At 37.0% G+C, this 17,187-nt stretch overlaps 1 protein-coding gene across 2 annotated transcripts in view; it reads left to right on the top strand.

Annotated features, from left to right (window-relative positions):
* Positions 1–17,187, top strand: part of NAA15 (N-alpha-acetyltransferase 15, NatA auxiliary subunit) — a 76,144-nt gene that overhangs the window by 53,692 nt on the left and 5,265 nt on the right. Inside the window, exons 15-18 of one of the 2 annotated variants that reach the window (XM_082838033.1) lie at positions 4,284–4,477; positions 9,230–9,338; positions 11,750–11,848; positions 16,972–17,115. In XM_082838033.1, the coding sequence (XP_082694159.1) occupies positions 4,284–4,477; positions 9,230–9,338; positions 11,750–11,848; positions 16,972–17,115 (546 nt within the window). Of the gene's footprint in view, positions 1–4,283; positions 4,478–9,229; positions 9,339–11,749; positions 11,849–16,968; positions 17,116–17,187 lie in introns of both variants that reach the window. The other variant, XM_082838032.1, reaches the window with a different exon arrangement.

The following is a 17,187-nucleotide window of genomic DNA, read 5'->3' as shown; positions in this document are numbered from 1 at the left end:
TATTCATACCTCTTTTTTTCCCCCATGCCTTATTGCATTGGTTAGTGTTGCTGAAATAGTGCTGATTAATAGGGACAATAGTTTGCTTGCTGCCATTTTTTTCCTTAGACACAGTGCTTTCTAATGGTTCACCAAAAAGCTTGACATTTATAGCAAAGATCTGGTAGGTACCCTTTATTTGCTTGAGAAGTTATCTTTTGCTTCTCATGGCTTTACCCTTTCAGTAAACTTAAGAGTCTTCAAATGGCCAGATTTCTTTTATTTTGCATTCTTATGTGTATGTTAGTTTGGCTGGGTAGAGTAGTCTAGATTCAGATGGTATTTTCTGTGTATACACATATACATGCATATGTGCACATATACACAAACACAAATTTTTTAAAAAAAGATAATGCAATATTCTAGCGTAGTAGAATTTTCCTTTGGCTCCTCCTAAGCTAAAATTTTGAGTCTCTATTAAGTTCACACAAGTACTAGCTAATTTATGTAAACTTGAGATAGTGCCTATCCAGATAATTAGCACTAAATTAAGTGAAACAGGATTTGGACTCTTAATGTCTATATTAATTTCCTGTGTAGATTCCTTTCTCTATCGTGGTGTGGCAATTATTGTGAACTGACGAGTCCTCTTAAGGCAGTGAGAGGCATTACAGAATAGGGTCACGAACTAGCCTGTGGGCCAAATCCATACTGCGGTTTGTTTTGGTACATGAAGTTTTATTGGGACCTAGCCAAGCCCATTCATTTACATACTATCTGTTGCTCTTTTTGTGCTATGACAGCTGAGTTTAGTTGCAACAGAGACCTGTGGCTTGCAAAGCGAAAAATACTTAGTATCTCGCCTGTTGAAGAAAAAGTTTGCTGACCCCTGGTGTAGCATAGTGGAAAGAGAGAGTTTAGACTGGAGGCAAAGTGAAGTGGATTTACATCCTTGCTCTGTCTTTTACTATCACTCTGAGTCATTATTTTTCTTCTGAAAGCTCAGTTTTCTGATACATCAAATAATATTATGAGGTTGTTGAGATTGTTAAATAAAATAATGTGTGTATTGTGTCTAGTCTTGCAGTAAGGATGCAAGTGGTAGCAGTTATTTCACAAATCATTAAAAGGCCAGAATTTATGTGGCCACTCACGCAGTCTTGTGTTTCTAGGATGTAATTTTTAGTTCTTGTTTGAAATTTTCTTTTCTAGTAGTAAGAAATTCTTTACCAGGAAAAAGAGAAACAGGTATAAATTTGTTTTTATCTATTGCTGCATAATAAATTACCCCCAAATTTACCATCTTGAACCAACCATTTCCATAGGTCAGGAATTCAGAAGCATCTAGGTGGTTCGGGCTCAGGGTCTCTTAGGAAGTTGTAGTTAAGATATTGGCTAGAGCTGTAGTCATCTGAAGGCTTGGCTGGGGCTGGAGGATCCATTTCCCAGATGGCTTATTCGCATGGCTCTTGGCAGGAGGCCTTAATTCCTTAGTCTCTCCAGAGGGTGTCTTGAGTTCCTCAAGACATGGTAGCTGGCCACGCTAGAGAGCAAGGAGGAAGCCATAACACCTTTAATGTTCTCTTCTCTTGACATAACACCCTGCCACTTCCTTTACATTTTAATTTGTCGAGTGGGTCACCAGGTACAACTTATACTTGAGTGGGAAGGAGAAATCAAAGAATTTGTGGACATATTTTTAGCTGCCATGTTCTGCATTCTGGACACAAATTGTTTACATTCTTAATGCAAAATATACTTGCCCCTCTCAAGGCCTCCGTAAGTCTCATCCCATTACAGCATTAGCTCAAAGTCCAGATCGTTATCTTGTGAGTGAGGTGCAGATGTTGATGAGGTTTTTTGAATATGGTTCTTCAGTGTAGCTCTTCAAGTAGAGTTCTTGATATGAAATCCTGTGAATTAGAGTTCTTGATAAGAAATCCTGTGAACCAGTATAAAGTGGTGAGAGAGAGGCTAGGCGCCCACTGTAGACACAAAGGGGTGGTGAGGGGGGAACGGGAGGCACATTGGAGTTACTGGTTCATGTCAATTCTCAAGTCCAGTTGGGTCCAGGTTAGCAGTTCTTTGATGAGGACTCGAGAGCTAGGAATAATTCTTTATGGATCTTGGCTCTGCCCTCTGGGTTCCTGGTTCTACCTTCTGAATCCTTCTTTTTTCTTGAAAGTTAGCGTTTGTCTGCAGCTAAGTAGTTTCTTAATCCGCTTCCAAAATTTGGGGGTGGGGTGTCTGAAGACCTCTTTTCATTTTATGCTATGTTCCTTTCAGTCCAAGTTTCCGTGTTTCTACCGTTATAAATCTCTTTTAAACTTCATGAATCTTGTGTGAATCTCATTGAAATCCACATGCACAAGTATCTTTGTCTACTTTGAGATCTTGCTGAGAGGACAAAACTTCTAAGTTTCTTAGAAGGTCTGCTGTGTGATTGAGAGGATCTGTGGATCACACCCTTAAAGTTTTTAAGAGAACCTTTGTTTGACTAGTAACTGAGGCACCATTTTTCTGAATTCTGAGTCTTAACAAAAGATTTTAAAGCCAAATTCTCTGCTCTCCCTTTTGACGTGTTTTCCTGGCAGTGCCCTGTGTTTGATCTTTGCTCAGCAGTCATTTCTGGAGAGGTTGAGAATTTTCAAAAACCTCAAGTCCCTGCTCCTTCCTTTAGTTTCTTTCTCTTGCATTTTTGCTAGAAGCAGCAAGAAGAATCAGGTACCATCTTCAAACCTCTTCTCCCCCCCACCCCCCCCATATTTTGGGGCCTAGAAATCCACCTAACGGGATCATCCGGTTCACTTGATGCATTTTATAAGTGTTGCTAAGCTGTCTGCTTCTATGTGATTATAAGTGTTCCTCACTTCACTTTAGCCCTCACTTGCATCCTCTTCAAAATCTAGATATCTATTAATAGTCTAAGGCTCTTAAGCTTACATTAATTCTCTTTTCCAAGTCTTCTCACCTTTGGCCACTCTCTGGTCCCAGAGCCACTCCCCACATTTTAGGGTTTTATTGCAGCAGCATCGCACTTCCAGGGACCAAAATATGTTGGTTGTCTATCGCTACATAACAAATTGCTTAGCAGATTTAAACAACAAACATTTATTTCCCAGAGGTACTGGGGGCCAGGAATTCAAAAGTCACTTAGCTGTATGATTGGAAAGACTTATGGTCTCTCAGGAGGTTGAAGTCGAGATGTCAGCCAAGGCACCTGAAGGATTGGAGAATCTGCTTCCAAGATGGCATGGCCAGAGGACTGTTCTTGGCCACACGGGTCTTTACATAAGGTGGTTTGGGTTTCTTCACAACATGACAGCTGGCTTCCTCTGAGTGATCCAAGGGAAAGCAAGGAGGAATCCACAGTGCTTTTATGTCCTAATCTTGGATGTCATACACTTTCATTTCTAGTACATTCTATTAGTGAGAAGTGAGTCACTAAGTATAGCCCACATTTAAGGGAAAGGGAAATAGACTCCACTTTTTGAAGGGAAGAATTTTGGGGCATATTTAAAAATCACCACAGTGGTGGTATATTTTAGAATGAATTTTTTCATTTCTCATTATTAACAAGTATTTTCCAAATAAATACTGATTGTGCACGTAGCTTTCAGATTTATTGCTTTAAGTCTAACCAGTACAGATTTTCCACTTTATTATGGCATGTTTATCAGTGATTTCCAGTCTTTCTTTGAAACATTCTATAGTTGTACCTCAAGGGATATTGTTAATTTTTAATGTCAAATTTTAAATTTACTGTGTAGTTATTCATTATTCCTTCAACAAATATTTGAGTGTTTTCTCTGTTTTGGTATGCTGCTAGGTCCTGTCAATACAAAGATTATGAGTGAAACAAGGTCTCTTCCACCAAGGAACTGACGGTCTAAAAGAGAAATAGATGTATAAACAAAGTATTATGACAAGCAGAATATGCACAGTGGCAGCACTGTTTGACAGGATTAGAGAAGGCATGACTAAGAAGGCATGGGACTGTGCCACAGAGTTAGGAACCAGCTTGTCACATTCCTGGAATTGCAAGTGGTTTACTGTTGCTAGAGGAGCTCACGGTGCTTTTGAGTTTTGCTATGGTTGCCACAATAGGGTGGGTCTCGCAAGTTTTTTGAGGAGGTTAGTGTTCTTTAGCAAATGTGGCACTATTAAAAGGTACACATAGGCATATGAACATGTGTAACATGAAAGATTTTTAGTGGGAGTTTATATGGGAATATTACATAGTAATTGATCATTTCTAATCTGATTAACACGTTGATAATTTTATTAACACTTGCTGCTTACAGCAAACATGTCTGACAAAGAGCTAAAGAAGCTACGTAATAAGCAAAGAAGAGCTCAAAAGAAAGCCCAGATAGAGGAAGAGAAAAAAAATGCAGAAAAAGAAAAGCAGCAGAGAAATCAGAAAAAGAAGAAGGACGATGATGATGAGGAAATTGGAGGTCCAAAAGAAGAACTTATTCCCGAGAAGCTGGCCAAGGTACTTAAGAATAGTGTTTGGCACAATTGAGTGAAATTTCATGACCACCTATTGTCATTTTATGTGGTCTCATTCAGCCAATTTGATTACAGATTTTAGAGTAAAAAAATCACTTCAATTTTTAGCTTGCTTTCCCTTCCTTCCTTCCTTCCTTCCTTCCTTCCTTCCTTCCTTCCTTCCTTCCTTCTTTCCTTCCTTCCTTCCTTCCTTCCTTCCTTCCTTCCTTCCTTCCTTCCTTCCTTCCTCCCTTCCTCCCTTCCTCCCTTCCTTTTCTTCTCTCTCTCTTTTTTTCTGATTGTATCTCACATTTAGAACTTGAAGTAATGGTTCTGACCCAGAGTAATCCAGTATATGGTATATTGGAGAGTTTTGGCTTTTGAGTCATTCTGATCTGGGACCACATATTAGCTCTTACACTTCGTTGTGTATCTTGGACATTTTGTCTAACCTCTCTGATGGTTTTCTCAAATATAAAATGGGACTCGGAAAAATCCCTACTAGGCAGAAATGTTAGGACTAGAGAAAATATATGTGTAAAGAATGTAGTGTCTGTTGTAAGTGGTAACATTGAACTTTTTATATCTAGCCTAAATTGAGCTTTTTAAAAAGTGAATTCTGTATGTCTCTCTCTCACTCATGTTGTCAGTTTACACTATTTCTTTATTGTATTCACTATTTGTACCTAATATCTTAAAAGTCCTCAAATATTTTCCCCAAGCCAAAATCTTATCTGCCATTTTTAAACTATTAAGCTGAAACCAAGGCATTCGTTGTCCTGTGAATCATTTTCATCAGTAACATACATACGCACTTTTCTTCTGGCCCTCGACACCCTCCTACTCCACGTGCAGATAATTGCATGATTTACTACGTTAACGCAATAACATAAGCATATTGCCCTAGAGTTCAGTTTAGCCTTACTAGTAACTAAAAATTCAAAGTCATTGATTGCTTTATAACTAAGGAAAATTATAATACCTAATGAATAGAGTTGGAAAATATTTTTAGAATTATATCAGAGCAGATGGACAGTAATATCTCATGGCAATATTACTGTTAAGAACCATAGATAAATGTAGCTTGGATTTCACAAAGCTGTATGTACAAATAATTGTGTGCTTTCTAAGAACAAAGATACTGCCTTTTTATTGTTGTTGGGAGCTTACTGGAAGAATATACAGGGACGTGAAGAGCACCGAAAATTGACCTTTTAGGCCCCATGGAAAACTACAGAGTTACTCGGGGATAATACCAACTTTAGGGGCTTTTCATCTTTATGCCTCAGCGTTTTTTCTTGCTACCACTTTTACCACCATCACTGACTGCCTGCCACTGTCATTCTTTCCACTTGCTTTCTCTGTGTCCCACAACTTTATTTAATGACTTTTTTTCTTGTAGCTCTTTATGTCTCGCATTATAGTTCTTAAAGAGGGGATCTGTTTGGACTTAGTAATGTGTCTAATAAGGAGTACCCCACAGAGCAGAATTCTTGTACCAGGTCTCCTTATACACTATTCCATTTTCTTTGTGTTTCACCTATAATGGCTGCTTTGGGGCCAGATGTCAAGTTGTAGTCTAAACATTTGTAGCTAGAGGGTTGTAGTCTCACAACAAAATAATGCCTACGTAAAGTGCTTCTGACTGCTTTATTTGAAAGGAGCCTAGTGGAAGGCACCCACCTTCATGGACTGCTCTTCAGTATATGCCGTTCTTACCTGTTAGGTGCATAACACCTTTCTCTTCCAAAGATGACTGCCTCCAAGATGCCCCCGTCTGATAGCATCCACAGTCACCCATATTGCAGTGCGGTGGCAAGGCCAGATGACACCAAGCCCTCATAATCAGGAGGGACGCTGTAGGCTATTTGAAAAACTGCCTGCCAATTCTGGGTCTATAATCTGTAGTTGCCTTTTTTGGGGAGGGGGGTTATATTTCATCATTCTTCCAGGTAGTAAATGATAAATTCAGTTCACCAGTTCAGGATAATTTAAATAAAATAAAAGCATTGTTAAATTGCAGTTATTCCAGTGAAGAAGGAGAGAAGGAAAATAGGAAGAGGTTTAGTTAGTGAGTTTAATGTTTAATTAACTGAGTATACATCTGAAAGCTTGGTGGAATCTGTATTGCTTGTTTAGCCAGGGTATCATGAGCAGTAGGTGGTAGTTGGTATTCATGAGTTTTCTCCTGTACTATGCATCCTATGCTCCTCCGTGCCTTTGGCTGGCATTCATCTCAACTGGATTTTTTTTCCTTCTATGCACACACACGTTCCTTATAAGGGTAATAAGTCTTTAGCACTCTGTCTGTATAGTGTTTATTTTTAAACTTCAGTTTTAGGCTAGCATACGGTGTTAGACTTTGTGTGGCTGTGCTGCGAGTATAGGGAGATACACTCCTATACAACATACTTTAACACTCGGATTAGCGTTCAGACCAGTTTATAAATTTTAAAATTTCACGTTAAAAAAAATGCCCTTGCAAATGTCTTAAATGGCCCATCAACACAGTGCAGTCCCTTTCTGTATCTATTTAACTTAGGTAAATTCAAATCTTGACGGGATGTAACTTTTTTTCGAGACAGAGACAGAAAAGAGTATGCATGATGCTGGCAATTCCATCCAGTACTTCTCTCAGTGGACATAGGACCCCACCTGAGTTTGAGGTGGGGGAGGTATGACTGCCGTCTCAGTTCTTGTGCTTCTCAGAGTGTGACTGTCTTGCTACAATGATTGCGGTTTGGGTACTTAAATGTGTGGTTTTCATACGTATAATGCAAACTAGTGATATTATATATTCATATCTATATCTATGTGTCTGTCTCAACAACTTCAGGGATTTTCAAGGGTAGTTTTGACTTTTTTTTTTTTTTTTTTTTTTTGCGGTACGTGGGCCTCTCACTGTTGTGGCCTCTCCCATTGCGGAGCACAGGCTCCCGACGCGCAGGCTCAGCGGCCATGGCTCACGGGCCCAGCCGCTCCGCGGCATGTGGGATCTTCCCGGACCAGGGCACGAACCCTCGTCCCCTGCATCGGCAGGCGGACTCTCAACCACTGCGCCACCAGGGAAGCCCTGACTTTTTTTTTTTAATCTTAAAGCACTGATTGTAGAGCGTCATCCCTATTTTATATGCTTTTGTTTATACCAGCCTCTACTGCACTGTATATATGTAAATGTAGGAATGCAGTTAGCTTTATTTTGGTTATGCACCTATATTTATTGTTTAGATTTAGCTTGACAAAATCTTCCCTGTGCGAGGCACACAGGAGCATGTGGGGGCAAGAGACCCACATCTCCTTTGGGGGCGTATGTTTTCATTTATGAGAACTGCAGACAGAATTCATTCCTCTCTTTTTCCTTTCCAAATCAGACACTTGGTTTCAGTCAGTGTAATGCTTGTCAAATGCTTGATTCCACTTCCGAATATCCTTTTTTGTTTCTATTTTATAATAATAACAGCTATATCTCCCTGGAATAAATTATCGTGGTCAATACAGTGACCCTCATTTCCATCTGTACCTCTTGAGGAATGAAAAGCTTGATGTACCTGGGTGGCAGTTTCAGTTTCCAGCTCTCTACCTTTCCCTGGTAACTATTTCTCCCCTGTATACCACAGATTCTAACTCAGTAGAGCATAGAGTCATGGGAATAGGAAGCCGAATATTTACAAATGTGAGAAAGGCATACTTATGAGGGCCCTTGTTTTCTCCTCTGTCTCTTGATATCTACAACTATTAGAGTGATGCTGTCATATACTGATTTCTGGCATATATCCTTAAGAATAACGGCTAGTGCTTTACATACTAGTACAAGGTAAATCCTATAGACACCGTTTATGGCTTGACTTGGTTTTGTTTGTTTGTTTTGTTTTGTTTTGAATGCTATTAAATAATTTCCTTGGCCAGAAAATGTATTGGTGAAATCACAATTTACTGTACTGGCAGAAGCATGTTGGACAGATATGGCATATCCGAATTCCACTGAGGGTAAATTGTTATTGCCTCTGTGATGAGAGAAGGTGAATATAGGACCCAGATGTTCAGTGCCCTTCTGATAAATACAGTGTTGTTACCTACCTCCACCCCAGTCTACAGAGAATAGTCTTGTCTCCGTACTCAGTCTAGGAGTAGAGTAGCACAATTATCTAGTAAGCACTATAGTTGCCCGGTAATATCACAGATATGTGATTAGTACATTTATATAATTAATGAAGGGTGGTAGAGACAGAGTTCTAGAAATATAAATCTTTTCCAATGACATCTCACCAATAGTATGGCATTTGAATAAATGTAGATTTCTATAGAATTTATAGTGGAACAAAGCAACACAGTGGATACTGTACTATTTTTTGATAGCTTGATTATACTCAGCATTCACTCATTCTTCAATGTTCTCTACAGTTTTTAAGCCCTTTTCATCCTATTTCACTTCCCTTCTCTGTCTTTTTTTTTTTCCCTTGGCTATCTTACCTGTTTCTCATACTGTCTTTCTTTTCCTGGTTTTGGTTCTATTTAATCTTCTTCTTTACTTGTTGGATAGTTTCTATCCAGAGATAATGTATAATCTCAACAGTTAAAAACCAGTGAGGAGTTCAAAATCCTCTTCCTTTAGATTATGGGTGGGTGAAATATGACACTGTATTTCTGGGTGACTGGTAAGTGATTTTTAGCAAAAAAGTGTTTTTGATAGAAAGAGTAAATTCACATCCCCCCAAAATCTTGCTTCCATTTGTATAATATCTTTTATTTTTGTTAGGTTGAAACTCCATTGGAAGAAGCTATTAAATTTTTAACTCCGTTGAAGAACTTGGTGAAGAACAAGATAGAAACTCATCTTTTTGCCTTTGAGATTTACTTTAGGAAAGGTAGGCAATTAGGATACAGTGGCCCTGATAAGATCGATCACGGAATTTCCTAGCTACAGTCACCCAGTTCTGATAGCGTCACCACTGTAGGGTGTTTTGGCAAATGCCAGTGCGACTTCCTCACAGAAATGCCTCCTGTTTACAACATGCTGTGGAGAAGTATGATGATGTGATTATATCTTCTAGGACATTAGCATCAAAAATAGATGTACAGTGTATAACCAGGATTAAGGTGAAATATAGGCATTATCGTGTTCATATGTGGATAAAATTTAGTAAATACATAATACACATAGATCTTAGAATAGTGTCTGATACACAGTAAGCATTAAATAAATGTCAGCTATTAGCCATTGTTATAAATAGAAGATGTGATGTTTGAGGTGTATCTTGAAGAATGTACCATACTTCTAAAAGGAAAGATGCACAGAAGGGAAGAGTATCCATGAAGAAAACACAAGTGTGTGTAAGTAATGTTGAGGTTATCTGTATTGCCTGAGCTACATGAAGGATAAATGGAGGGTCTTGGTTACCAGATTTAGAATTCTTATAGGCTATACGTAGTAGATACTAAGAAGATTTTACAGTATTGAATTAATGTAATCCAAGTGGTTCATTGAAAAAAAGTTTATCACTAAGGTGACACATATTGAAGGAAAGAGAAACTGGTTAGTAACATCTGATAAAAAGTTACTGCTCCAAACAGTGTAACTGTCCTGCTAAACAAGATAGAATAAAATGGTACCTCTATAGAGTACCCATGCTGGGACTTCCCTGGTGGTCTAGTGGGTAAGGCTCCATGCTCCCAGTGCAGGGGGCCTGGGTTCCATCCCTGGTCAGGGAACTAGATCCCACGTGCATGCCACAACTAAGAAGTCCGCATGCTGCAATGAAGGTCCGGTGTGCTGTAACTAAGACCCAATGCAGCCAAAATAAATAAATATTTTAAAATAAATAAAATAAATTTAAAAAATCATGTTTATCAAATGCCAGGAAAAGGTTGCTATATAACGTTGTTTCAAAATAAGATTCAGAACTAGCTATAGTTTGATTTTAATCTTTATTAAGATATTTATATGAGTATGTAAAATAGAAAAGTAGCCGGGAAGAAAATAGATCAAAAGATAAGAGATTGTCTCTTGATGGAATTTGAGTGATTAAAATATTTTTTTATATTTTCTATTTTCCACAATGATTTTGTTACAATCTGGAAAATTAGTTTAATAAATAGTCAAGTAATTTAAAAACTTTTAACAGTTAACACAACTTTTTTTTTTTTTTTTTTTGCGGTACGCGGGCCTCTCACTGTTGTGGCCTCTCCCATTGCGGAGCACAGGCTCTGGACGCGCAGGCTCAGCGGCCATGGCTCACGGGCCTAGCCGCTCCGCGGCATGTGGGATCTTCCCAGACCGGGGCACGAACCCGTGTCTCCTGCATCGGCAGGCAGACTCTCTACCACTGCGCCACCAGGGAAGCCCAACACAACTGTCTTTTAAACAAATATTCTTGCATGGAACCCCAAAGTATAAAATACAAAAGCTGTTCTGCTTTAATTGGTGAAAGGCAATCTAAATTCCATTCAGTTGGCTTCTTTGCTGTGTACTAACCTCTGAATCACTCTCCAGCGTTGCAACAGTGTGAAATGGGCGATGACAAAGGACATAGCAGTATTTTTAGCTTTCTGAGTGTAGGGGGTAAGGGAAAAGGAATTGTCAGAGTTCAGAGGTTTGAATTTTGATATTTGGAGAATGATACCAAACTAGGGAAGTCTTAACAAAGAGGTGTTTATGGATGAGACTTGGAAGTGTGGTAAGTATCGGGTGCAATTTTCCATTCATCAGGTGGAAACACTACTGAAGCTTGGAGAACATGGGGGATGGGGTGGGAGGAGATAGCATTGAGAAAGATTAGAAAATGACTAAGGACATAACCTTGTTGAATACTATACCTTTTGAGGGGGAAGAGAAGCCAGGGATTGACAGGGAGGAATAGTCAGGTAGAAGGGAAACCATTTCATGTGTCACAAAACACAAAAAAGGCATAAACAATATTAGTTTCAAGCGTAAACAATGAAGTTTTCTAAGTAATGGGAAAAATTAGTTTATTTGACTACAAAAAAGAGGTTAGGGAATGAAATGGCTTCAAAATTTTCTTGTTTATATGGCATTAGTTCAAGTAATGTTGAATGCTATCTAAATTTTTTATACTTAAAACCTTTTTTTCTTAAAGAATGTTGTGTGGAAAATATTAGCTAATGTTGCTAATCTGAGGAAATCATTTGCTTTAGTCATATGTTTCAGTTCAGATGTGATTGACTCTAAATGAGTTTTTCTATTTGTAAGAAATTAGTCCTCCAAAGGAGGACATCTCTTTTTATCAAATGATCAAAATATATCTTTTTCTTTTTATAGAAAAGTTTCTTTTGATGCTACAATCAGTAAAGAGGGCATTTGCTATTGATTCTAGTCATCCCTGGCTTCATGAATGTATGATTCGACTCTTTAGTACTGGTATGTTTTTGTTTTCCATTACTTAAGTATTTGACTGCAGTAGTTGATAGTGACTGTATAAGTGATTTGTACAAGTTTATCATAAACTCAATCATTTTAAGGCTGCTGTGTATTAAATTAGCTGAGGGGGGAAAAAAAGTGTTCTTTTCTTTGTGGTAAAGGTCTTTATTTTCAGGCTAGAAATGTTACCTGATTTTGACATAGATTCATTCAGTCCAAATATTTGAGAATCACCTTTATTTCTGTTTCTAAAAAGTTAATAAGTTGAATTTTTGAATCATATTTCATTATGTAAAACTTCTTAGTAAATTGTTCTAAAATTAAAGTAGCTCTTTGAAATTGATCAGTTATCTCATTTATCTCTGTCTTTAGCACAGTTATTTGAGTCATAAAATCTTTGTCACTAAATACAGGTTAAAAAGAACTTTAAAACAGTTGTTGCACTTTTCAAATGTTTAGACAGTAAGATCCGTACGTTATAGTTTTAATGCTAAGTAAAGCTACAGAATTTTAGAGGACGAAAGGTGGAATTTTATGCTAATTATCTCTCCTTTTATAGTTGAGAAACCTGGGACCCTAAAGACTAAATTACTTATTCAAGATAACATCAATAATTAGTAATGAAGCAGGGATGAGAGCCCAAGTCTTCATATTGTTCTTTCTACTACAAGAGCTTTAAGTTTAGAATAAAGTACTCCTGTAGTCAAGTAGTGTTTTTGTTTTTCTTTTTAAGTGACTGGATAAGGAGAAATTGAATCTTTAATATAAACAGTCTGCAGAATTTGGAAATACTATTAAATTAGCTATCTCATTACTGAATACTTAGCCCCATGTGAACCCATACATCATATAAAAATAATGAGATTAAACCAAGCATCCCAGTCATTCTTTTGAAAAATGCTAAATTGTCCCAATTAACAACATTGTTTTGACTTCTAAGAAAAAGTAAAGCCTTGTTTAAATCATATTTATGCTTGTCAAAAAAATGATTCCTGTTATAGAAACTGAATCATAGGAAAATTTTCCTCAATTTTTAAAACTTCTGAAGTAATAAATAATGTAACCACATTATAGAAAATAGAAGAAATAATTGCTGTATTTAGAGAAAATAAGGGAGTTTCTTTTTAGTCTTTTTTTTTGTATTAAAAATAACTTTTAAGGCTAGAAACAAGTCTTAATTCATTCTCAGTTAAAATGGAGTGCGTTTAAACTATTTTCAATATATACATACTTTGTTTTTATATAGTCAGTTCTTTCCTGAAAGGTAATAAAATAATACATATAAATTTTATGGAGTTAGGGACATTCCTTTGAAATACAAATTAAAAGTGGCATATTTAGATGTATTTGCTTGTAATGAGTGTGTGGATTGATGAACATAATGACCATTTTCTTGCAACAGTTGTTTCAGAAAATTAAAATGCTTATGGACTTCAGAGGAAGAAGACAGAAGGGTCCTGGCATTCAAAGTTAGAATGACTGAGCGGAGTTGATATTAGCTGTGCCTATTGCTCCAGGCGTTCAGCCGACATCACTGTCAGGAAGAGATTTACAAAGTCATCCTTATTTTCACTAGATTTAGGCGTCTTCGTTACTATAACCCACAGGGTTCTTTAACTAATATATTTGGTTCTTGAGAAAAAGATTTGATTTTGAAGTAACTTTTCAGGAACACATTTGTCATGTTAAGTTGTATTGTAGTAACTTCTTTACAAAGAAATCCTCACAAGTAACACCTTTCCAGAGAGCATGGAGGTAAAAACAGTGCCTCCACACTTGTTTTATCAGTTGTAGAGACTTCTCTAAGTGAATGTTCATTTTAGCATGGTTACGGGCACCTTCCAAATCTCCAGAATGTTGTTGTACTACCAACGTAAATAATAACTGCTACACGGAGTCACTTACTATATAGGGTATTCCTTCCCCCGTTTTTAATTAGGAGGATGATATTACCACTTTGAAGTTTTTCACTTTTTCTTTTTAAGTTGTAGAATTTAAAGCAATTTTAATTATATTTCTGGTCAGTTCTAAGTAAAAGATAGGAGCTTAGGTATTCAGTTGTTTTAATATTGCCTTATATGTTTAAATTCCCTTAAATGCTTTTAAAATTAATATTATTTGATCACTTTGTTACATCATTTTCCTCTCTCATTTGTACAAACTCATTTCTTCCTTTTCCCTGCAGATTATTTTTCTTCCATACTTATGTATTCCCCCCACCCAAAAAAAAACCCACCTTGCTTAATTAATGCTCTCATTTATTTATTTTGTCATTTTGAGTAGTGAATCACTTGTGCTATAACCTAGTAGTGAGTAGTCATTATCTCACACAAAATATGAACATACTCTACGCAATTAGCAAAAAATGCTGGCTAGCCTGGGAACCCAGGGAAACTCCTTTTGCTAAGAATCAACCCCTTCCTCAGTGTGACTTTTAACTATTGGTGATTACTAGGTTTATTTAATCTGCTGATAAGCTAATAGCATGAACCAAACATGATTTTAATTTTAGGATATCTGAGGACTCAAATCATAAGCCTCTTAGCAAAGGTTTTGTTCCCCTACCCGCAGTTATTACTTTTTCTTGATTCATTCACAGGACTTATTATTGTATCATGGAAGATAATTAGGTAGTCTGAGATTTTTTACTTTCTTGAGACCTCAGTATTTTTTGGTTAGTTTTTATCAATTTCGAAGGATTTTTAGATTGACTCCCCGCCCTTCATTAGTCTTCAGCCATAAAAGCTTATGTAATAAATCTTCGGCATTTGAGGCTGCCCCTTTTCTTAAAGGTACAGGTGGAACTTCCTTATATAGAATTCCGTAGGACATTCTAAATTTTACTACAGGGACTTCTGGTGGCCCAGTGGTTAAGACGCTGAGCTCCCAGTGCAGGGGGCCCGGGTTCGGTCCCTGGTCAGGGAACTAGATCCTGCATGCTGCGACTAAAAGATCCCACACGCGGCAACAAAAAGATTCTGCATGCTGCAACTAAGACCCAGCGCAGCCAGCTAGCTAGCTAGCTAGCTAAATAAATAAATAAATAAATTCATTCCTCACCTCATTGGTGTATAATGTTAAAAAAAAATTTTTTTTGCTACAGTAGAATTGATTGATTGGTTGGTTGGTTGATTGATTGTAATTAATATCTTTCTGGAAATTACAGTTCCAATCTACATGATTTAGGGGAGAAAATTGAGTTGGCCAGAAACAATTTGTGAACTAGTAAGGAAATGTTTTTGGAAACATTCCTTTTGTCTGTTAAACAAAGAATTGCTTTATTAATACAAACTATTAATACCCCCCAAAAAGGAAACAGCTATTAGTCGATGTTGGGAGTTATTAAATATTTCCTCTTTGATACATCCCAAGAGATACATATTTATGTATTTTTTTAAATTGTATGAGTTGGTTTTTGCTTTTTAAAGCAGTTTTGACTTTTCTGGGGAGATGTTTAATCTGAAGAAAACAGGTTAATGAAAGTAATGAAAAACATGAAAAGTGTAGTTTCCAACTATAATGTAAACTATACAATTACTTTCCTATCTGCATATAAAGTATCCTGAAAGCATTTCAAGCAAACCAATAAGGCCCATGGAAATAACATATTTTATAGATGACCCCTGTTTGTTGACATAATGTTCACTGTAATTGGCTATAACCTATTTTAACAATTTTTCTGCTGGTTCTCTCTGTACTCCTGTGCCAGTTCCTCTCCGAAAGACGGATATTGATAAATTGCCAAATCCAAGTTGCAAATACAGCCATAATGGAGGTTAAGCTAAATTATTTAATTAGTAGCTCATTTATTTGAACTACGCAGTTCTATACAATGATAGAAGAAATGCTATTCAACCAACAAAGGGCATATATCAATCAATCATTCAGTTACTAATTATGTGTAGAATATTTCACTTGGATGTTTGCTATTCAAGAGTTCGGTGTTCTTTAAACTTAGGGTAATGATCCATTAGTGAGACCATGAAAGAAGTTTAGTGGGTCATTTTCAGCATTTGAAAACCTAAAATAGAAATAGAGTGGAAGATCCAAGCATGTGTTGCACAAATTAAGGGTCAGTGTTCTGTGAAACTTTCATTTCCCATAATAAGGTATGTATATAGGATACATGTTCATCAGAGTACAGATACTTAGTTGTAGTCAGAGTTTGAAAGCCACCAACAGTAGTTCCTAATCGTAAGGGAAAATCTATTTATCTTTTCTTCAATCTATGACAAAAATAGTACCTTGGAATGGAATACCTATTACATCATTAGCTATTTTGTTCGTAGCTTTTCCTTACTGTGATCCTTCTGGGTTAGATATCACCTCATTTCACAGATCAAGAAAGAGGTTCAGAGAGGTTATGATTTGTCCAAGCCTAGATTCATACCCAGGTCTGTCTGGCTCAAAGCTCCAGACTGTCTCTCTATACCAAAATAATAATGAAACAAAACTAAACTAGGATTCAACCCAGGGAGGTTGGGGGCCAGTTTTTCCATCTCTGAATGCCAAAGCCTGGGAATATGATGAATACGGTGTATTCATTACAGGAAAATACTTTGGTGGTCCTTCGGAATTTATTATACAGTGGTAGCTCAATTCACGTAATCACTGAAAATAAAGGTCAACGACCACTTCTTTTAATTGGTAAATTTGTAATGGCTTACTTGGGTATAGAAGAAGATGGAGAGGGTGAGGAAGCTTCTGTTGTCTTCTGCACTGTGTACTTGCTGTGACACCACCTGCCAGGTAGGTGCCATCGAGCCCCTATTTTATAAACTCCCTTTAAAGCTGAGGGGGCAGCTGCTAGGGGCTTAGAAGGCTGTGGTGCTTCGTCTTTCAGCATCTATATTGTTTTCAGTACAGAATTCTTTTCTGGAAACGAATCATCTGTCAATGAAATGTCTTTGGTAGCCTTTAGAAAATCATTAGACTATTCTGCTGACACACATTCTTCAGCTTTATATAGATTTAGCTCTTTAAATGTTGACTTATCAGTAGGTTTATCTAGTCTTTGTACATAATTGCTTTGTTTCATTGGCCTCATCAGGTAGATAATTTTTTAATTCCTACAAACTTTATCAGTATCTGCTAATAGAGTTTGTTTTAAATTTGTTCAGCAGTGTGTGAAAGTAAAGATTTACCTGATACAGTTAAAACAGTATTAAAACAAGAAATGAATCGTCTTTTTGGAGCAACGAATCCAAAGAATTTTAACGAAACTTTTCTGAAAAGAAATTCTGATTCATTGCCACACAGATTATCAGGTAATCACTTTATTTTGTCCTTATCTTAGACTCTAAAACAACTTCAGTTTTTATTATGATGGATCAAGGACA

The sequence above is a fragment of the Leucopleurus acutus genome (assembly GCF_964270905.1).
Source record: "Leucopleurus acutus genome assembly, chromosome: 4".
In the NCBI taxonomy this organism is placed as follows: Eukaryota; Metazoa; Chordata; class Mammalia; order Artiodactyla; family Delphinidae; genus Leucopleurus; species Leucopleurus acutus.
The sequence above is the reverse complement of the archived record's forward strand: the minus strand, read 5'-3'. Positions and strand labels throughout refer to the sequence as shown.